General features: G+C 35.7%; 1 protein-coding gene across 1 annotated transcript in view; it reads left to right on the plus strand.

Annotated features, from left to right (window-relative positions):
- Positions 1–737: 737 nt before the first annotated feature.
- Positions 738–23,664, plus strand: part of LOC138704765 (ecdysteroid-regulated 16 kDa protein-like) — a 56,858-nt gene continuing 33,931 nt past the window's right edge. The window contains exon 1 of the mRNA XM_069832977.1: positions 738–1,110. Coding sequence (XP_069689078.1) covers positions 1,032–1,110 — 79 coding nt within the window. The 5' untranslated portion in view covers positions 738–1,031. The remainder of the gene's footprint in view (positions 1,111–23,664) is intronic.

The raw sequence follows: 23,664 nt of genomic DNA on the forward strand, positions 1-23,664 counted from the left end.
TAGGAACATTAAATCCAGACGTTTGAGATGGGCAGGACATGTAGCACGTATGGGCGAATCCAGAAATGCATATACAGTGTTGGTTGGAAGACCGGAGGGAAAAGACCTTTGGGGAGGCCGAGACGTAGATGGAAGGATAATATTAAAATGGATTTGAGGGAGGTGGGATATGATGGTAGAGAATGGATTAATCTTGCTGAGGATAGGGACCAATAGCGGGCTTATGTGAGGGCGGCAATGAACCTCCGGGTTCCTTAAAAGCCAGTAAGTAAGTAAGTAATTAAGTCTATCAGTACTTCAAACTTACATTGGGATATAATCATTTTTGCATTTAATTTGTCATTTTGTTCGATTTTTACCTAACAGCACTGAAAAAACAAAGAAATACAACTCGCAAACATAACAGCGTCCAAAGGCAAACAAATGCAACGCGAAAATATAGGACACGTTCGTTTCTATGTAGGAAGGAGTAAGCGCAGTCATTTTTAGACGTTGACTATTAACCAAGATGTATAGTTGACTATTATCTTTGCAGAGGAACGGATTCTTTCCTTTAGTCATTTTGTAGAAACAGTGTCCCATCTTATATTTTATTGTGATTAAATTAGGGTCAGCTAACCATGTTTAAGTAATCGGTGATTATGAATGATTCACACCACGGTTACTGTTTAACCATCATTTCGTAACCTATGATTAATGTGCTTTTAACCGAGGTTGATGCACTTTGCCATGAGCCACTTTACAGTGAACTTTCTCCTCGCGTTTTTCATGAACACGGAACTCTCAAGACTGTTCCATAATCTAGGAAGAATTGCTTGAAAATGTGAATTTTGTTACATATGACAAGTTTAAATTCGGTAAGGATACTCATTGTTGAACTGTGAAGGGTGACTTTGTTGCGTGGCCCTGAACCGAGCGTGGAGGGTGCCGACTCAACAACAGCAGTAGCATCCTTTGGTAGTCAGGCAGTGGACTGTGGAGCACTGCAGAGTGGAGTCTGTTAGTTACCTGTTTGTCGTCTAGCAGTCAAGATGCAGCTTCTAGTGTCCGCTGTGGTGTTCGCCTTCCTGGTTTCCTGCGTGACTAGCACGCCGGTTCAGAGTTGCACAGGTGCGTAACAACCTCAAATCTATTGTTTCGTTTGTGGTAAACTAAAAAGCAAGTGCGCGAACAGAGCCTTCTTTTTTTCTTGCACGTACCACGATTTTTTTTAAAAACTCATTTCAAATGTCTAGTCGAATGGAACACTATTTCTGCTAGGTTTAAAAGAAGTTTCTCCAAACGTCGTTATTGTTTCATAGCGTCACTCGTTTAGATTTTTGTGAATCACGGTTAACAACTGGAGAACAAGCGAGTTGAGATTTTATCCTCACGGAAGTTGTAATCACATGGAGAACATTATGCACTTCTTATGCGTTATGGTTTCATTTTTATTCATTTTCATTTTGTAATGAAACTTACGATATTTCTATAGAAAAACTAGACCAAACCAAACCATTTTGGTAATTCTATAGAAGAACTATATCAAAGGCCGCTATTTTTCCTTCAACAATTGCGTACTACGAATAGTATAGAATACTAAGCACATGATTTTACTTTTTGGCGCTCAATACTTTTCACAGAATTTTCATTTTGATTTCATTTATTATATTCCATAGATCTTACATTACCAATGAAGCTTTAAGATTTGGAACGAGTCAAAAATGTTACTAGATTAGAATTACAATTTTACAAATTTTTTTTTACAATTTTTACAAATTTCTACAATTTTTTACAATTTTTTGGCGAGATGTAGTGAGCTGTGGTGAGACCGAGGATTCTCCAAAAGATTACCTGGGATTTGTCTTATGGTTGGGGAAAATCTCTGAAAAACCCAGCCAGGTAATCAGACCAAACGGGGGTGAAGTGAAGTGAGGCCGAGGACTCACCATAGACCATCCTGCATCAGTCCCACAGCTGGGGAAAACCTCGGAAGAAACCAATCAATCAGAACTGTTCTGTTCTATATAGTAATGAATAGCTATATCGCCTCTATAATGACACGTGCTGATGATTGTAGATCTTGGGGTTTAAGGTTAAATGTCTAATTTTTTCTGTAGGAATAAACTAAAACTAGTTAAATATCTTCACATTTTATATAAAATATGAATGTTTGAATGCGGTTTTATGGTGTATAAAATGTCTGGTTTGTTCATTGAGACCTATTTTTAAGATTTTAGAGCCAAAATTACCTATTTCTATTTGTTACGTGTATATTTTTAAATTTTCGTGTAGCAGTGACTGAGAAACTTTTAATGTCATGGGTTGGGTATGGTTCAAATATCCTATAATTGGTTGTAGGAATCAAGAAATTCCTGGAAGATGTCTGGTTTTGTGGAATGCTCTCGAGCAGACGGTAGGAATGTGATGAATCGGGAGGATGCAGTTCTCCCTAAAGAAATCAGCATGCTAGATTTAAATATGCATCCATTGCTTCGGTATCATTGAGAAGAATTTTTTTCGCTTATGAAATGGTTCTGTCTAAGAAAAGTCGAAGTTGAACAATAGAAAATGAGAAAAAAACGTTATGTATTGCAATGCCAATTATGAATAATGTGTTAATTGTAAATTCATTGGTAAATTAATTAATTTAATTGTAATAGGAGCACATGTATTAGCAGCCTTAGAACAATGAGACCGATGAATTAATTAAAAATTACGTACCGGTATTTATAATTACTGTTTTTGTCACAGTATACCGAAATGCTTAATACTCGCTAATTAATTGCATTCTCACAGTTACTGTACTTTGTGTGGCTAGAAATTACATTTTAGCTGCATAAAATAGTATTTTTAGCTGCTTAAATCTATGTTTTAATGCCTATTTTGATCAATTCAGGGCCTATTTTAGGTGCCTAAAAGTTAGTTTTTAAGTACCCAAAAATCCGAGATCTACGTGATGAAACATACAATTTAAGTAAAGTTTGCTCTAGAGGTCTAGGTGCAAATTTTTGGGCAGGGTGTTTGGAGGCCTGGATCACACCAGCAAAGAAGCATTTTAGGTGCTAGTGGAAGTGTAAATTTCTGTACATTTGGTGAATGTAGGCCTGGACCGCATCAGAAATAAAGCATTTTTAGTTCTCATAGGGATAGATCAGGGATACAAAACTGTGCTAAAATTGCGACAGACGTCACAAGCCGGAACACGTAACTTATTCCTTTCTTTCATTCCTCGCGTCATTGGGTGTGGTAGGGGGAGAAGAGATATGTATTCAGTGTGCTTGCCAAACGTCAATGATACATCATTGAAGGCTCAGGCCTTGTGGACGGGAGAACAAACTTTCTCCATTCTTCCACCTCTCTCTTCCCCAGTTCTGCAACCCTGGGATAGATTATTGTCGAAGGAGGTTGTATTTCGATACATTTAATAATCGTGTTCGAAAATTAAATGGCGATTCGTTCGCTCGTGACATCTGATGTGGACAATATAACGGTGTTAAATCCATTCAATGCTATGTACAACAGGTGATTAGTTCTAGGATATTCCGTGGAAAGTATTAGGTGCTGGAAAGTTAAATCATGATCTTAGTACTCTCTACTATTCATAGTACGTAACTGAACTGTTAAAGAAAAATTGTTACCTCTTTTGGTCTAGTTCTCCCTTTGTGATTCTTGAAATGCTTGTTAAATTGTTATTTAGTGGAACTGTAGTAATTTGGCCAAGCCGTCCTGCTTTAATTCAATAATATACATTAACATTAGTTAAATGTTTAGGCCTATTACTTTATTGCCCACGTCTGGCCATAACACGAGCGGGTCCGGGTTCAAATCCTAGTTGGGATAAGTTACCTGGTTGGGCTTTTTTCCGGGGTTTCCCCTCAACCAACTGAAGCAGAATTGCTGGATAACTTTCAGCTTTGAACCTCGGATTCTTTTCGTCATCATTAATTCAGTTATCATCATCATCATCATCATCATCATCATCGTCCATACAATAGCCCGGGTTAAGTTCAAAGTTCACGGTGCGGCGTACTTGTTCAAGAGCGCGGCATTCGACTACTCAATCATTCACAGAATAGGAGCCTCCGGATCCCTTCTCCGTACAAGAGAAAAAAAGTTAAAATTAGTTAATTTATTTTTTCCGGAAACTTATGTATGTGTATGTATGTATTTATTAACACTACAATAGGGTATACACCAAGGTTTAAGCCACAGTCACATTTGTTGCATTTTGCTACTAGACTTCTTAAAATGCAACAGACTTTGAATGTAAATGTACAAAAATGCGACAACCACATTGGACTTCAGAAACGAAGATGGTAATGAAGAAAATGAAGTCAGAGATGTGTTTAAACTAATCTGAATTTAAATGAAATGCTAATGGCATGAGCAATGTTCAAAAGGTATTAGGCAATAGATGTTCAGGAATTGATTTCAAAGAGTTGGTGTAATTCATGTAAGTTAAGTCAACAATTTCTTATAATTGATTTACATGTGTAATTTCATCATATACTGTAAATTGTGAGCGAGGATTTAGTTGTATGAATCTTTTTAAAAATGAAGGGTCTACTAGTAAAGAATTTCAATGTTTAAAGTACCCATAAAATAACGTATTTTAATGTGATGGAAATTCAGCAGTAATTGATCCTAAACACATCTACGTCTAATGATTTACTTAAATAAGTATACCCTAGTCGCCCTCGGTAGCGTAATTGGTATAGCACTGGCCTTCTATGCTCGAGGTTGCGGGTTCGATCCCGGCCCAGGTCGATATCATTTGTGTTTAAATGCGACAGGCTCATGTCAGTAGATTTACTGGCATGTAAAAGAACTCTTGCGGGACAAAATTCCAGCACATGACGACGCTGATATGAGGGGTACACAACCAGAGTGGACCAAGTCCTTCTGGAATAATTTTGAGAAATTGAGTCTTAAAGCTCCTGGCTCATGCTTAGCAACCTTCACCTTCCATAGGAAATGCTGCTCTCTGTGGAATAACAAATGAGTTATGGACTTGGTTTGTTATGGCAATGAATAAATCTAAGTTTTCTTCATCCGAGATTGTATTAATCCACAAACTGATCACTGGTGGACTTGGTCCACTCTGGTTGTGAGCCCCTCAAATAACCTCTGCAGTTGCGAGCGTTGTTAAATAAATAATAATTTTAAGAAAGTATATCTAGAGTGTGATAAGATGGATTGAAAGTAATAAAACTGCAAGAAACAAATTACATAACTTTTTGTTTCTGCATACTTTATTAATTTTATCTTTCTGCACAATTATTTATAATATTGCACAAGCATTTCGCAATTTGCACAAATATAACTTTTTATTTGTACATTTTTGCGACAATTATTTATTTTGTAGCTTAAACCCTGGTATACACCCGGTGGCAGTGATATATTAATATACAATAGTAACATTACAATAATTACAGCAATAAAAAAATAAAATAAACGTAAATTTAATTCTAACTGTAAATAAATAAATGCAATAAACCTAGGACTATAAATAAAGACTATGTTACAATAACGGCTGTCTAATGTGACAACTTGACAGTCTTCTTGATTTAATTGAGTAACTAACATTGAAATTAACGACCCACTGACATGAAGCGTGATAATGAGGGGGGAGTCATAGCTGATAAGACGAAATGGAATCCTCCAGGCAAAGGATAAAGGCGATGCTCTGAGCTGTTTCGTTGTTGCGTCACTTTGCCCGCAGTAGATTTATTCGCTCAGGGCTTCTGCTCCACTTTTCCAACAGTAACAATTACAAGGTTGTCGGATTGTCATTATAATAATAATAATAATAATAATAATAATAATAATGATTTATTTAACCTGGCAGAGTTAAGGCCATACGGCCTTCTCTAACACTCAACCAGGAGTAAAGACTGCGTTACAAAAACACTACAAATTAACAAATTACACTACAATTTTACACACAAAACTGAATAAGATAATAATAATAATAAAAAATAAACAACAAATAAGAAGAAATCAGACATAATATATAACATACAGAAAGAAAGAAAAAAGCATAATAATATGTGAACAGCAGGTCAAAATAAATGAGGCATACAAAAAAAAAAGACAATTATTCATAATAATAATAATAATAATAATAATAATAATAATAATAATAAAGAAGAATAGTAATAATGATAATAATAATAATACTAATAGTAGTAATAAAATAGTGCAGTACAAAGTTATGGGAGTTTCCTGAAATTATAATATTCCTGAGAATATGTTTATAAAGGATAAAGGTCGAAATTTGCATCAGGATGCAGAAGCTGACCGTTATAGTAATCATGGTAGCAATAGTATTATTAATAACGCTGATAATAATAATAATAATAATAATAATAATAATAATTCATGGCGTAGCGGAATTACTTCTGGCCTATATTATGACTGAAATGTACTCTTTCTATCTCTTTTCTTTGGTCTTCCAAGGTTTCGTCTTCCTGCTGTTTAACAGTTCATAGCTCTGTCCTGTAAATATGATATATTGACATCCTTAAAACATGGTGTCCCTTCTGTTTTTATACTTTGTGAGTTTTTCATGAAGGAAAAATATATCGAGCTCGTTACGAATATCTTCGATCCTAATTTTATCTAATTTAGAACATCCCTTTGTAAAGGATAGCATGCATGACTGTGAAACTAGCGGTCCCGGATTCAAATCCTGGTTGGGACAAATTATAGGTCTTGCAAGCAGGGATTATCGACGACAGAAATGTGAAAGGATAAGGAATAGCGGGCGACAGGAAATATCACGAGATAACTTGAATGATATTCAAGAGTACAGTGGGAAGAGAAACGACATCTATAAAATCAGTCTTGCACTATCTCCCAAAAAGTAATTGGGCACTGATTTTTGCCCCTTTAGAACCTCGTGGTACCACCTCTTGTTGCTATAACAGCAGCCACTCCGTCAGGCATGTTTTCCACTAGTTTGTGTAGGATATCCACTGGAATGCATCGCCATTCCTCTTGCAATATGGCACTCAGTTGGACAATGGAAGTTGGTCGAATTTCCCGAAACTTCAATCGCCGATCCAATTCGTCTCAGAGGTGCTCAATGGGATTGAGATCAGGACTCTGTGCAGGCCAATCCAACCGGTGAACATTATTGTCTGCATACCATTGCATAGTAGCCACCGAAACATGGCATCTAACACGTAAAATCCTGGGTGCCCAATTACATTTTGGAAGATAGTGTAGTTACATTACGGTTTTAGTTTCACTTCCACCGCATGTGAATACGTGTCTTGTTCCAAGTGCGTTTATTTTATTATGTAGTGATGGAGCATTCCCCTCGCAGAGTATCATTATTTTATTCGTAAACATAATGCTGCGCGTTTAATTCGCTTCAAATTTTTCTCTTGCTACGCTCTTGATTTTCACAGGCGATGTCCCCATCTGTTCATCTTCTTGGAAGAGCAGTACTTCCATCTGCCCGTACCTCTTGCTCCCTCGACGTGCCTGCCATACAAACGTCAAAACAGACAGTAACGCCACCACTGTTTTTCGGTAATCGTTCTTTGCTTGAGCTATACCAGTTGAGGTTTTTTCCGGGGGTTTGCCTCGACCTATTAAGAGCAAATAATGCTTGATATCTTTCGGCGCTGGACCCTGGACTCATCTCGCTAGCATTATCACCTTCATCTCAATCAGACGGTAGATAACCATAGCAATTGATAAAGCGTTGTAAAATAACAAATTTAAAAAATCCCCTGATAATTCTCAGAAATTTCATCTCTGCTAACTGGATTGTATTTCGTAATGTCTAAGTTTCACTCCCATATAGCAATGGGCGTACTGGAACTGACATAAATTCGCAGAAGTTCAAGTTCTGTTTTAAAGTTATAGCTATTTTTTAAAAATACCTAATTTTTAATTCGGTCTTTATCATGGTTATATCAGATACAATTGAATTGAATTTACGGGAGGGGGGCACTATGGCCCAGCAATGCGACCTGTTAAGGTTTATTGCGCTACCCTCAAGCTAGGCGCATTCCCAAACCCACACCGGCTGACCACACTAAGGTTCGCTGCGTATCCAGGTGTCGAGCAGGCAACCCCCTCGTCCCTAGACCAACCCTCTCCGTGCGTCGCCAGCCGGCGATCGGGGAATGCTATGGAATGATGACGAAATTATGTAAATGCCTAATATGGGGAAAAACGGGAGAACCCCGAGAAAAACTCCAACTGCGACCTTGTCCGCCACAAGTGTCACTATGGATTTTTCAATGAAAAATTCCAGACCTGACCGGGACTCGAACCCGGGCTGCCTGCGTGACAGGTCAGAGGTCTGACCACTCGACCACCGGGGTTTATATTTGACACAACAACTGAAGTAATTAAAATCAGAAAATTGTTCTAAAATTGTTCCGTCATCTAACGTAATTTTTTTTTATCCTATTGGACATTTTCCTATAAAATCTGTAAAAAAAAAAAAAAAGGCGATGACTATTACGACGACAACGATCCTTCAAGAATTGGATCATTTGACCCGTCGTTAACTCTTGTGAAGATACATTATAAACCATCATCATTCGGGATAATCTAACAGGCATAATTAATCGACGTGTCGCGATAGATACCCAGTCTCAAAGCGGAGTGGCGAGATTATTAGAAGGGCCAGTAAGTTTCTGACATTGCTTACTTTAATTGAAGGGTTCAGAGCCATAGTGGGCCAAACGCCATATATTAAAAACGTAGAAAACAAGAGTTAAAATTAAGTGATTATCATAATTCAATGAAACATATAGCAGTTAATATAAAGTGTGCACATTAAAACTAAATTATATGTCAATCTTCATTAAACTGCGGTATTCACTTAACTTTGGTTGCTTTCTCCGTTTTTAATAAATGGCGCTTGGCCCACTATAGCTTAGAACCCTTCAATCAAGCTTGTATCCTACTTAATTTCTCATTTTTATTTTATCACAAAGCTAATATTAATATGGATGGTTTAATGAGGAGGCATCTTAACTTATGTAACAAGTCAAAGGGGATCTATAAGATGATTGCAGTTGGGGTCATTTTTCCGATGGGCCACGTCCCTCGTACAATTTAATTGTTTTGAGAGAGTTGGGTATTTTTTTATTTTAAACATTATTCGTGATAAACAAACATTAATTTTCGATTTCCATACAACCAAAGTACGAAATAAATGTAAAAAAAAAAAAAATGACGTTGCTTGCGTAAATTATTGTATGTAAAATGAAACTTCTTTGGACGAGCGGAAAGATACTCAGCATGAGCTGTAGACGAGTGCTGAAATTATGAGTGGAAATCAGTCCACACCATACTAATGTTGTACAGTCTACTTAATTTTAATACAGGGGCGTACGCATGGGGGGTTGTCGGGTTTGAACCGACCATTTGAACTTAAAAAAATACATATTTAGATTTGAATGTTTTTTAGTCCATGATCGTTTCCCTTCAATTTTTCACTGTCACAGTAACAAAATCTACATCGATGTAAGACATAGTCTTTCTACCTCTCCTTCAATATAATCGCTGTACTTGGTGCTGCGACACGTTCGAATTATAACAATGTTATCTTTATTATAGAGAGATCGCCACCTGGTACCGACCTTGTAATAAAATGAAGTCGACACAATATGACATTTAACTTATTGTGAAATTTATTGAAAAGGTTGTTTCGACAGTTCTGTAGTTCAGATATTAAATATTGTGCATTGTCGATTTTAAACTCATTTTAAAAGCGGTATTTACCCATTCGTTAGTTCTGACTTTATTGTGAAACGTTCGTTTAACGTTTGTGCATTTGGCACTTCGTATTTTTAATAATAATAATAGTAATAATAATAATAATAATAATAATAATAATAATACACAACATTCAAAATACCGATAATGTAAATTGTAAACAATTTTAATAATGAACACTCCTCCTTGACAAAATTTTGTGTACATCATTGCATTTTTGTAGAAAAATTTTTTCTGCTCTCGTAATAAAAATATCTACAATATCCAAAGGGATATGGTTTATTGCGTGTATTTGTAGTTTTAACTAATTTTTTCTGTATTTAATTATATTTTGATTTCTATTAGATTAGTTGGTGGATAAAATAAAACCTAAAAAGATAGAAATATATATAACAATATATGAATTAAATTCATTTCTTGAAAAACCTCTAGTAGGGTACAGTAGGCCATGGATGAATTTTTATATTGGGTAAGAGTAATTGCATTATGTCTATGGTGGAAACAGTTTTTAACAGAGCACGCCGTGAAGTGTGCGATAAAGTAACTTTATTTTACATGTTCAGAAAAGGCCTACATTTCATTCGCAAAACTAATTTAGAAAACCCCTGTTTTTTGTATTGACAGTGAATAAAGATTATTTAACAACTTTAACTTGGTTTATGTACAGTAATAAGAAAACTTGAAAGAAATTAAGGCTGGTATTCATAGTCGACACTTTCGATTAAAGTGTCCTTTGGAAGACGCAAAGTATCACTTTTCCGTTGCACAGTCGACACTTTGGTGCAAAGGAACACTTTGGATGAAAGTGTAGTTCCGACCACACTTTGAGCGGAAAGTGACACTTTGTAGAAAAATGGCGGACGTCTTGGAAGTTGTCGAATTATTAGAACGTGCGGAAGAGATGGCACAATTAGTGGACAGTGTACAAATTAGAGATAGGCCTAAAGACAATCCCATGGAATTTTATAATGATCTAGAATTTAAAAAAACGGTTCCGATTTGATATAGAAACTTATTGAGATTGCTTATATTTTCGATGACTGATTGACAAAAACGAACAATAGACGTTCGCCAGTGCCTCCAATAATACAGTTACTGACTGCATTAAAATTCTATGCTACAGATATGTACCATACATTAATATATATAATATTATAGTTCAGGTGTTTCTGTAGTAACATTTATATTTATAACCTCAATTCGATAAAGTGATATGTAGGTAGATATGCCTATATAACCTATATTTTATTACTGAAACGAATTTTTTAACTTAAATAATATTAAACTAACTTCAATCTAATGTAGGCATAACTAGCATTGGGAGACCTCACGTGCCTGCCTTCTAAGCAGATTCCATAATTATATTGGGTTTAAAATGATTTTGATTTTTGTTGACTGCCTGTATTTTGAGATAAGATTTATCTTGATGTTGATATAATCATCACTGTTTTGATACCGGTAATATATTTTTTCACGCCGGTAAGCAATACATCTACTGTCTCTAGTTCATGTGCAGTCATAACCTCACCATGGAAAGAGATCTCATACTATTAGGCCTAGTTTGTTTTGCATTATAGAAACATTTGGCATTCAAAATATTCCTGAAGAGCAGGCAATAATGGAAACGAGAGAGAGAAAATAGTAGTAGTAGTAGTAGTAATAATAATAATAATAATAATAATAATAATAATAATAATAATAATAATAGCAGTAGTAATGTGTTTATTTCATTCTTTTTTTACTTCTGTTCACGAAAAAGACAAAATTGAAAATAACGGAAATAACACGATATATCAATGAAGCAGATACGTATAAAACCTAACCTAACGATATAAATTTAATGATTATATATATATATATATAAACATACACAAAACTTAACCTACTCAGTCCAGCTTAACCTAACTATATAAACTAATAGAAGATATGTAGGCTACAAAATCTAATCGAACTATATAAATCAGTAGAACGGATACATACAAAATCTAACTTAGCGACATAAATAAATGAAAAAGATATGTACAGAACCTAATCTAAATATATAAATTAATGGATCAGTTATGTACTGTACAAAACCTAACCTAATTTCACCAGCAGTATCACTAACTATTCAATAAAATGTTATATATCTGAACTGACTGAAATAGTCTAAACTATCGGCAACAAAAACTAGAAACTGAATTAAAACTACTTTAAATATATATGTTTCTTTCTCGCGCGATCAATTAGGCTCCCAATTCAAATCACAATCATTGTAATTTGTAGGTTATACGTCATTAATTTGTAATTGTTTGTTCACTTCTTTTGAAAGGCATTGTGGGACTTCTGTTACCAACCAAATTGTAACTCTACACTTTACTGGCGTAAAGTGACACTTTGTGAAGTGCACTTCTTCAATCGTCTATGAATACCACTAATATGAAAGAGCCACTTTCGTCAAAAGTGTCACTTTGCAAAGCGGTGATATAAAGTGTCGACTATGAATACCAGCCTAAGAGACGTTGTGGCTAAATGAAACACAAGTATGGATTAATGAGTTGGCAAAGTTCTGAAACGAAAACGAATACGTTAGCTGCACTTTTCAATATTTTTGTGGAGTGGAGGAAGAGATTAGAGTAGTTTTGGTTTTATTTTAGATAAGTGCTAGCACATCCAAGCCATTTTCTGGCCCTGCCCCGATCAGTATTATTCACACACGCGTAGCGGGGCTTTTCTGGTTAACGTGTCCTCCGATTAATAACAATTGGGACAATGACGAGACAGACATATTGATCATATTTGTGATAAATACGTTTCTGGATTTTTCTGACAAGAATGTAATATGGATTACTGGATTTGTGGCTAGGAAAATTAGTTTTCACTTATTTTTTTCGGTTATTATAAAATATATGATGGCTGCAGAATAAATGAAACCTTAACATGTTTCACAATAACTAGCAAACAAACAAGATTTATAGCTTCAATAAAAATGCAACGTACGATTCATTAACAATGCAATAAAATTACTTTCATTTTAAGAGCCGGCTATAAAAATAGTTGACTAGTTGCCAATATATTGGACGGATAAAGAGAATAAGCTTGGGAATATAAGCAGAGTTTTTTTATTGTCATCTTATGGCATTTTAGTATAGTTGAAAAAGATCAACTTGATACTCGACACGAAAGTCAAATTATCTTAAACCATATTTATGCTGTTGCTGTTAGTAAACATGGTAATTAATACTTTTTATTGTCCTGGTCACAGTACAAAGCACTCAACGTATACAGCTCATACTCAGTACTTGGATATTGCGTGGGTGGCATTAGCAAATAAGAAACTAGTATTTTTCTCATCATACGCTTGTGCTGGCTCATGTTTCCCTATTTCCCTTCAAACAGCCCATTGGAGGTTTGATCTTAGTACACTCTTAGACAAAAAAATGACCGGACTCTTGAAAAATAAATTTGTCTAAGTTCCGTTCGGCTGTGCGCCTGATACACAAGACTAAAATCAGCGTAGTAAGGACGAAACCAGCGAGATCCAAGAACATACTCTTATATCGGTAAACAACGGTTTAAACTGTATATGTGTCATAGCTCCGTGGTAAAACTCTGACTTCACACGCAGAAAACCCGGGTTCGTATCCGCCTTCGTATATGTATTTGTTTCGTTTTATTTTTTCTCTAGCTAGAAACAAATGATACATTTATTAACGTGCACAGGAGTTTGGATTAGTTAAAATATTAAACAAAAACATTCAGTAATATCGGAGACTTCTTCCTAATTACCCTTGAATTAAAATAGATGCTCAGTTCTTGGATCTTCTCCCTTCTCCATAAGGAGTATTGATCAGTTACTATAATTTGTATTGGTAGTAGTAGGCCTAGTAGCAGCTGTAATAATAATAATAATAATAATAATAATAATAATAATAATAATAATAATAATAATGCAACAGCCAGAATAATAACAATAATAATATTCATAGTATTACAAACACAATAATAATAATAATAATAATAATAATAATAATAATAATAATAATATTGCAAAAAGAGATGAATAATGTTAAAGACAAAACCAATGTGTTCCAGATATTGCTACACTCGTTAATAGTGCCGTTACATATCTGCTTTGTAATAGCTCCATGGTAACAGTCTAGCTTCTCGTGTAGGCGATTCAAGGTCGTGTACCCCGTAGGATGCAGGCGGTTATATTTGCGGAGGGATTACATACCCAGTATTGAATTTTTTGTCTATTTTGATTTTTGTTTATTGGTCTCCGAGATGTATTTCTTTATTTTGTTTAATACAAAGAAAAGGATGATGTTTATTTATTCATATCCGAGAAGGATTTCTTTTACTTAAGGTATATTTTTGTTTATTTCTATCCGAGAAGATTTCGTTTAGTCTCTTTAAATACAAGATACAAGGGAAAGGATTGCTATTATGTATCTAATTTGCCCTTTGTAAATATTAACTTTCTGTTAAATATTTCACATATCAGTATACAAAAAGTAAAAAATGAGAATGAAAAAACAAAACTGGAAACCTTACGGATACAAGACCACAATGCTACCGACTTCGCTACGCGAGAGAGACGATGACTCTTTAAGAAGTATGTTATATAATCATCATATAGTGATGGCTGTGGAGTGTTTGAAACATTTACGAAGGAAGAAATTCGTCCGCGTGTGTATCATGCTCTGACGAATGCACCCGAAGCCTTCCGAATCGGACATAGAATCTGGAGTCTGGTCATTTTTTTTTTTGTCTAAGAGTGTACCATTCGTGAATATGCGTATGTGGAGAGTATTTCATACATAATAAGTGAATTGAGAGTTTACAGCTGTGGATTAACGGGTAGCATGTCTAAGAAACGAGCGGACCCGGGTTCAAATCCTGTTTGGGAGTTTTCCGAGGTTTTCCCTCAACCAACTGAAACGGAATTGCTGGATAACTAACTTTCGGCGATGGATTTCGTCATCATTTATTCACATGTCATTGCCATCATTATTTATCCGCATATCATGAGCTAAATACCAGGTCTCATCATAACAATTTACTCATTATACCTTACCATAAGACGTCTTTATACTCTTCATCCTATACAGTTTCAGTTGCTAGAAATTGGAACTCACTTCCGAGTGATGTAAGGGGTTGTTGGACAATAACTTCATGTAGGTAAAAATTTTACATAAATTCTTGCTAAGCATATTAATTACTGATTGATATTTGTTACAATGAAACTAATATCTGTCCATTCTTATTATTAAGTCTACTATTAATTTCTCTAAATAGAATAGAAAAACTCTAATGGCAAAATCTCATTATATAAATATATTTTAGATTTATATATCCCTCTCTATAACATAGTTCTAGTAAACTTATAATAAACTAATTTTCATAATTTAACCAACTAGCTATCTCAACTTCATTATAATTCTTTACATATTGCATATAGACTGAACTGAATTAATTTAACTCATAAATTAAGTTATTTTTTCGTATAGGTTTTTATCTCGAGTTAAATAAAAGTGTACTAGTCGTTAAAACTTGCCTGAATATTGCTGGAGAATCTTTAGTGTATTGTAAATGTGCATAATTTAAATATGTATATCGCTATGGTATTGATTAAGACTGGTTGAGTGGAAGAGAAGGCCTTGTGCCTTAACTCTGCCAGCGAAAATAAAACATTCTATTCTATTCTATTCTATTCTATTCTATTCTATTCTATTCTATTCTATCATTACAATAGTCCAGGTTAAGTTCACGGTGCGCATTGTGTATTCGTATAAGAGCGCGACCGTTCGACGACAAATATTCACAAGGATTCCTCTAACGCCGACTAGAGACTCATGGAGGGGACCGACCTAGAGACGAGTGGAGTTGCCTGCTCGAAACCTTGATACGCAGCGAACTTCAATGTGGTCATCCGGTATAGACTGGAAATGCGCTAGTTCGAGGGTTAGGGCAATAGATCTTCTAGATTGCAATGCTGGGTCATAGTGCCCTGAAGTTCAATTGAATTGAATTCGATTTGAGTCAAAGGGCACAAAGGAGTCGTGTTATGTTGAAAGTCGGAAATTTACCTTTAAAACCTCGCGAACAGGTGGCAGGTAACCTTGTGGAGAAAAGTTTCTACCATGATTTCCTAGTCTTTCATTTTATGCTCCCTCCAGTCAGCCGCGTATCAGAATTTGGCGTTAATATTAGCTACAGTTTACTCGTACGTCACCGGGTTCTGGCGTTAAAGTCTTTCTTTGCCAGGCTATCTATCATTTTCAGTTGTCCCGCAGTGGTTTGACATCCGTTGTCAGATGTTGATTAGCACGATTACTAGTACTTCGGTGGAGTTGAATAAGAATCTCTATTGCTGAAAACTTTTTTTTTTTTTTAAGAATTCAAGTGAAACACATCTTTAATTTCAATGATCGTGGACACGTATCTTTTGTCAGAAATTTTAAATTTCTTACTTGAACATTATCTGTACAGCAGATACTGTATAAAGCAATTAATTGTCAAATCTAATAATATCTATACCTCGTTCCATAATGTCTGACATAAGTAAATATTGCCGGCAGAGGAGGAGAAAAGTATAATTTGTTATTCAACCAATGGCAGAGGTCTCATTTCACGCTTGTTTTGAAGTTGGGAGGGGGTAGAACTATTCAGACCGCCTAACTTCAAGATAAGCGTAGAATGAGACCTCTATCATTGGTTGAATAGCAATTATACTTCCCTCCTCCTCTGCCGGCAATGTTTACTTCTCCTATCTGACATTATAGAACGAAGTATAGAATCGTCCTTCCGAGTCATTATGTCGCATCCCGGTTTCCCCTCACCCGTTTCTGCTGGCCCTTCTTTAAAGGCTAATAACTGGGCTGTTAGGCTCTTTCCTGAAAATATTGCTGTACGGAATTGGAAGTCTACATAATATTACACAACTGTTCAAAATAATTTAAAGAAAAGGGCCCCGTTAAGTAGGGTCCCCAGACATATTGGAAAGAATACGGGACACTTATCAGTTTTCACTGAGTAAGTTTAGTAAGCGTACCCATCAACTATGCCAATCTTTCAAAATGTGTGTGTGGTAAAGTTTACTACACACTTTTCTAAGTAAAGAAATAGTAAACAAAATTTTAGGGAGCATATTTGCATTAAGTTTAAGCTTCTTTATGTAAGTTGCCTTTAAATTGTTTTTACTAAGTTATTACAGAAATAGCTACAAAATACACTACTCACGTGACAATATTCTTCTAAATCAATCCGCTTTGGCCTTGCAATATTTGTCTGCAGAATTAATTTCACTTAACAATTGTTTATTTTGAAGAATCATGTGTGAAAAGCAATACAATCCTCACTGAAGAATGATTTTACAACAAGCATTGATTTTACTGTTTTTACAGACAATTTATTTTTCTCATCAATCTATAGTGCGGTCATGCGAGAAAATAATTTTTGGACACACGCAATTGTTTCAGGGATATACATAATGAACTCTACTACTCTCTTCAAAATTGAGAGTTCTCCTTCAGTACTTTTAAAAAGATTCACCCAGACTTCATCTAAACGTTTGGTGTTGCCATCACTCGCCTTGAGAAATGAATAACTCACAATAATATTATTTCATAATAGCCCATCTACAAAATGTTAAATGTTATGCTTTATTTAACGACGCTCGCAACTGTTGAGGTTATATCAGCATCGCAGATGTGCTGGAATTTTGTCCTGCAAGAGTTCTTTTACATGCCAGTAAATCTACAAACATGGGCTTGTAGCATTTAAGCACACTTAAACACCTGGCCCGGGATCGAACCCGCAACTTCGGGCAGAGAAGGCCAGCGCTATACCAACTGCTTCAACCAGGCCGACCTCATTTACAATGCAATGAAGTGCGTTGTTTGAAATTTGTAATGTAGAATAGACATTGTAACTTTTAAATTTTTTTCTCGGTTTAGAACTCTAAAATACGGGACGAAAAGCTGTCCCGAAGACGGGACGCATTAGTGAAAAACGGGACGATAGCGTATTTTACGGCACGTCTGGGAACCTTACCGTTGAGTAAATTCACTGTCAGGTGAGTTCCCCATTTCGACGACCCTGCGACAGAACAACTCGGACGAACAGTACTACAGACATAATTTGAATGATGTTATTAGGTGTGTAAAGCAAGGCTAGGCATAGACTGAAGACGTTTGGCAAGAAAGGATAGATAATAGAGTATTACATTTGATTACGACTACATTTGTTCTCAAATAGGATTTCTAGAAGTAAAGGAACTGCGAATTTTAATCGTGAATTGTAATAATGTGGACTCAACAATATATTCTTGCAGTACCGGTACTCTGGATGTATAGAAATAAACGAAATAATCCATCGATGGACCCATGTTTATAGTGCACAACCTTTTTATATTCAGAGTGGGCCTTACAGATGTCGCTAGTATCGAAAAGCGTAGACTACTTCGTCAGAGATAACCAGAGTGCACAATGGGTGGTAGATCTACTAATATACTCGTTATGAATGTCGGAGAATTTTTGATATGAATGCCCTGATCTATAATCTCGCGAGATACCACAACGGTTAGGAACCCCTTTAGACAGTGAGGTGCATTCGTATGAAATAGGCCTACTCGTATTATATTCAGAATCTAATTCTGATTGTTAAATAGAAAGCATAGTAATAAAAGAATATTTATAGACTTCAAAAGTGTAAAATCTGCTTAATAGAGTGAGTATAATTAAAAACATGTTTCGTGTAATCTCAATTAATTAATACAAGCAGCTTTACAACAAGACTGTATCAAGGTAGCATGCTACACGATCATTTCATGCTCACTTTTGTGCCATATAAAAAACCCGTTCCATTTACAAAATCGCACGGGACAGGAGAAACGTATCCGCGTCAGAATATTCGCAGAGGCCATATCAACTTTTACGACAGAAAAGTGCACTACTTGGCCATGTCGCCTGCTTCTCACAGGAAAAGAATTCACTTCTGGGGTCACAGAGTTTGATGATCTGTTCGGATGGAAGATAAGGCCAAATATGTGCAACTCTTAGGCTGGAGAATTAATAAACAGCGATAGTTGCTGTGTAATGCAATTTTGGTTCATACCTATCTTTTTTACGACTGGCCGATATTTTCGGTAGTTGAGAAATTAGAGCGTCGGATTGGTGATAGAGAGGGGCCTTAAATTCGAGACCTGTGTAGTTCATTTCTCTCTTTATTTTCTTACTACAATGTTGTTACACATTTACAAAAAAATTCTGTAATTAGCTTATGGACCTATTTCTCGTATGTTAAAAAATTTATTTATTTATTTATTCATTTTTTATTTATTTATTTATTTATTTATTTATGCGTTTATTTATTTAATCTGTTAGATATTCTCTTCCTCCCACCTACAATTTCAAAAAAGTTTTATCTATGATAGGCCTATTGGACAGGACTGTGGCGCTAGCGTGCTGATCTTCCATCCAGGCGACCAGGGTTCGAGCCCTTTTCTGGCCGTGATGGAATTAGCTGTCAAAAATGTGACGTAATTAGTTGTAGAGAGTTTCCTAGGATACTCATATTCAGGAAATGGATTTCTAGGTGCTAAAAGAGAGATTTAGGACATTATAAAATTTAATTGAGGACTTTTAGAAGTTTATATAAACTTAACAATAATTAATACTTCTAACTTTAGTCAATATTCCATTTTAGAAGTTGTTACTGGTGGTACTGAACTGAAGACTCAAATTCTGTTAGTGAAAGAGACTGACTGCCGATTAGCCAATTTAATTTTGCATAACGAGGGCACAAAAACTAATTTGAAGTCCACACCTATGGAGTAACGGTCAGCGCGTCTGGCTGCGAAACCAGGTGGCCCGGGTTCGAATCCCGGTCGGGGCAAGGTACTTGGTTGAGGTTTTTTCCGGGGTTTTCCCCCAACCCAATACGAGTAAATGCTGGGTAACTTTCGGTGCTGGACCCCGGACTCATTTCACCGGCATTATCACCTTCATTTCATTCAGATGCTAACTAACCTGAGATGTTGATACAGCGTCGTAAAATAATCCAATAAAAAATACTAATTTGAAAGCTCTCGCCTAATCTGAAATCTGCCACCCCTTTTATTCCAAACGAATTTCGGTTGCAGGAAATTAGGTAAAATCTTTTTCCTTCTCCTTCTAAGATCAGTGTGGAAGGAATATGTAAACCATTGTTCATCTGTATTTTTTTTAATAGCACTTCTGTAGTTTTTGGGGATTTTTGCATTTTATATACTGGTATTTTTGCTTTAAATAAACGCAAAATATTAAAAGGCGCTTTTCAGACAGATAGTATTTAGGCATTTATAGGAGTTTATGGTTCATTTAGGCATTTTAGGTCCTATAGAATTTTAACAGGAGGATACTGTGCACATGAAACGTGGAGATATTTGAATAACATACGTCTAGGACAGGCCTGGAGAACAAGTAAGTAGGGGAAATATGACGTCAGCCTCACTTCACTTCTATTGGGGATAATCGACTTCCGCGTAGAGTTGTTTCCATTCTTTTCCCGTGCAAGGTCCATCAGTGGCGGCACTGTGATTTTCAAAAAGGATTGTAATAAATTCATTGTATTTATAATGCGTTATCTCGTTTCAAGGTTTAAAATGATGCTAGATTTCCTGTCGGTAGATTCTTTGAGAGTTCTTTGCACTTAGTCTGCTATATTTTTTCGAAAACGATCCTCCTATCATCACTTACGGAAACATGAAATTATAGCATTTAAGTAATGAACCTTGAAAGTCACTATTAATTTCAATTCAAAATGAACACAACGAGTGACGTCCTTAACTTAGCAGTATATAAATAAATAATCAATATACAGTTCTTAATAATGAACTTACCCGAAAGTTTGTGCATTCCATAATTCTTAATATGGGCTTTGTTGAAATGTAGTTTAATATTGGAATGACGAGTAGAAATAAATTGGATGGGACACAGTAAACAAGCAATTCTTTCGTCTTCCACAAAAAATAATCATACTCCCATTTCCTTTGGAACTAGTATTTCTTGACGGGTGGTTTAGATTTTGCAATGTTCCAGTTCTCTTTAAACTACAGTACGCGTGTATTCATTCATTCATTCATTCATTCATTCATTCATTCATTCATTCATTCATTCATTTGACTGGAGTGCGTTACAATGTTGAATGACAGGATTGACATCCGGTCATATAGCTATCATTCACTTATTAACGTACAATTTATTTATCGTTCTATTACTAGTAAAACCAGTTAAGATCAGTAATGCAAGTTTTATAAAAACAGGAATAAAAACTTTATTAATGCACGAAAAATCATAATAAATTCTTCAAATAAAGTAATTGGTTTGTTGCCTGCATGCAACATTTCGGACTTACTCCATTTTAGTAGAATACAGAGCACGGAAAGACAAGTCGGGGACTGTACTTAACTTATTTTATACAAAAAATGGACTTAATCGGCTTTACTAGTAATACGATATATACATAGGTAGACCTTCTCATATTATATGCACACATACATTTTAATTTTTTTACATGTATTTTAACTTATTTATTTCCCCTCATTCATTTTTCTCTTTTTTTCTTAAGGTATGTTCCTAAGGATTTTATTATCTGTTCATTTGTAAATAGCGTATTGTATACCTGCCGCCGCGAGAATGAATGTTGATGCAGCCGAGCGCAACTAGAACGCCATGACTGCACTGGTAGAAAAGGTGGGTGGGGTAGAAGGGATGGTAAGACAGTCGCTTTGAGGAGCTACAGTTCTGCAGGTCTGGTCTGGGACGCAGCAAACGAAGTAGGACGGAACTAGAAATTCGTTTTCTACTCACATTTTCCTCTTTCATTCCATGAACTCTTTCCACCTCCCCCTCATTTTATTTATAATCCCTATATGTGAAGAACTGTCTCCCATGTACATTTTCGTCAGTCTAAATATTGCCTTAGGACTTACAGTGACTGCACAAAGTGTTCGTACATCTACAAAACGTAAGTAAAAATAGTTTCTGAGGACAAATGAGAGGTCTGAAATGTTTACAAATAACAATATTGTGACTGAAAACTCTACATATTTTATTGAGTGTAGCAAAAAAGTTAAAAAATCTAATAATTTCTATAATATATTTAACAAAATTAAATCACTCCTATTTTCATACACACAATAAGTTATCGTACACCTGCTATCAAGAAGTCTTTATAAACCTATATTGCATTTCAGTACCTTGTAGGAATGCCCTTTTCAGCGATTATTGTCTCCAGCCTTTGTGGCATCGATTCTACTAATTTTTCTGTAATTGTGGAATGAATTAAGTCCCATTATTTTTGAAGAGCTTACTTAAGACATTCTTTATTTGAGAAATGGTGCTTTCTTATGCTTTTTTCTAGAATAGCCCAAAGATGCTCGATGACGTTAGTGTCAGGTGGCTGAGGATGTGTGTGATGTTGTTTTGGAGTACTGTAGAGCAGCCACAATCGAATGTTTTCCGCAGTATGTTTGGAGTCATTATCTTGCTGGAAAACGAAAGTACTTTCAAGACCCAACTTTTCAGCACTAGCATGGAGATTCTGCTTTAAAATGTTCACATACCTTTTGCGGTCCATCACACTATCAGTAAAATGCAGTCTACCCACGCCCGAGGCACTCATACACCCCCAAACTAGCACTGGCCCGACTCTATGTTTTACTGTAGACACAGGGTGTTGAGGATACATCTCTGTATTCTTTTGTCGCCACACCATACTTCTCCCATCCGAACCAAAAACATTGAATTTGCTTTCGTCCGAAATAATTACTTTTTTCCTATACTCCATTCCTTTATCTCGGTATTCTTTCCCGAAATTAATCATTTGTGCGATTTTTCTTACTCACTCGACACTTTTTCCGGGCTATGCGACCATGATAACCATGGCTGTGCTGGCTTGAACTTTCATACGTCGTCTTTCAGATCTGCGACAACCTTTACTGCACTAATCTTAGGATCTTTCTTAATTTCCCTAATAATCACGCGCTCATCATGTTCTGTTGGAACTTTAGGTCGTCCAGTTCTTGGCTGTTTTTCACAGTCTTTGATGCGCAGAACCTATCATAAATTGACTGGATGGTAGACCGAGGTCTCCCAACAAGTTCAGATATTTCACATAGCGATTTGCACTGGTTGTGCAGTTTAATAGTAACTTTTCTTGTCTCCTTACTTGTTTCTCTACGGTTGCTGCCCATTTTGACGTTTCAGCTCTTCATTCACTGCTGACGGAGCTCTCTCCCTATCACTGCTGCACACAAACGAGTACTGGCAACACCACCCCCTCCAACTCTTCTTTTAGGATGATTACTTCAGGTGTACGATCACTTGTTGTGCCGACTTATGTATCATTATTGAGCTTTATTTAATTTTCCAAATATTGTACTACTTTTGTTGTTTTTATAGACAGCATATTTGTGAGCGTCAGAACTCACTATTCATAATTAGTGCATTATTGTATTCTCAAATCCTGCGATTCTCCTTAAAGTGTATTATAATCTGAATTTTCTAAGAGTACGAACACTTTTTGCATTCACTGTATTTTGTCGAAGAAAACTCTGATGTCTTAGGATGTGAAGATTTTTACTTTTACTTATGTGAAGGTGATGTGAACGATGACGACTATTTGTGGTGATATAACGATAAAAATGGAGTAACTTACTATACTGAAGAAAACTACTCCAGTACAATTTTTTTCTCATAAGTATCCAAAGTAAAAAACCGTTGGAAAATAGATTTCGACAGTCTGCTGTTCGAATGTTACATACTACACGATAAGAGGAATGGAATTTTTCAGATAGCATACAGACTGCCAAGTGTTAACTCTAGCCTCCAGAAGTTGCTTTCTGTGTACTTTCAATTAATATCCTACCTGAGTGTAGCAGCCTCATAAAGATTCCCAACGTCAGGTTCG

This window comes from Periplaneta americana, chromosome 8 (genome assembly GCF_040183065.1).
Source record: "Periplaneta americana isolate PAMFEO1 chromosome 8, P.americana_PAMFEO1_priV1, whole genome shotgun sequence".
In the NCBI taxonomy this organism is placed as follows: domain Eukaryota; kingdom Metazoa; phylum Arthropoda; class Insecta; order Blattodea; family Blattidae; genus Periplaneta; species Periplaneta americana.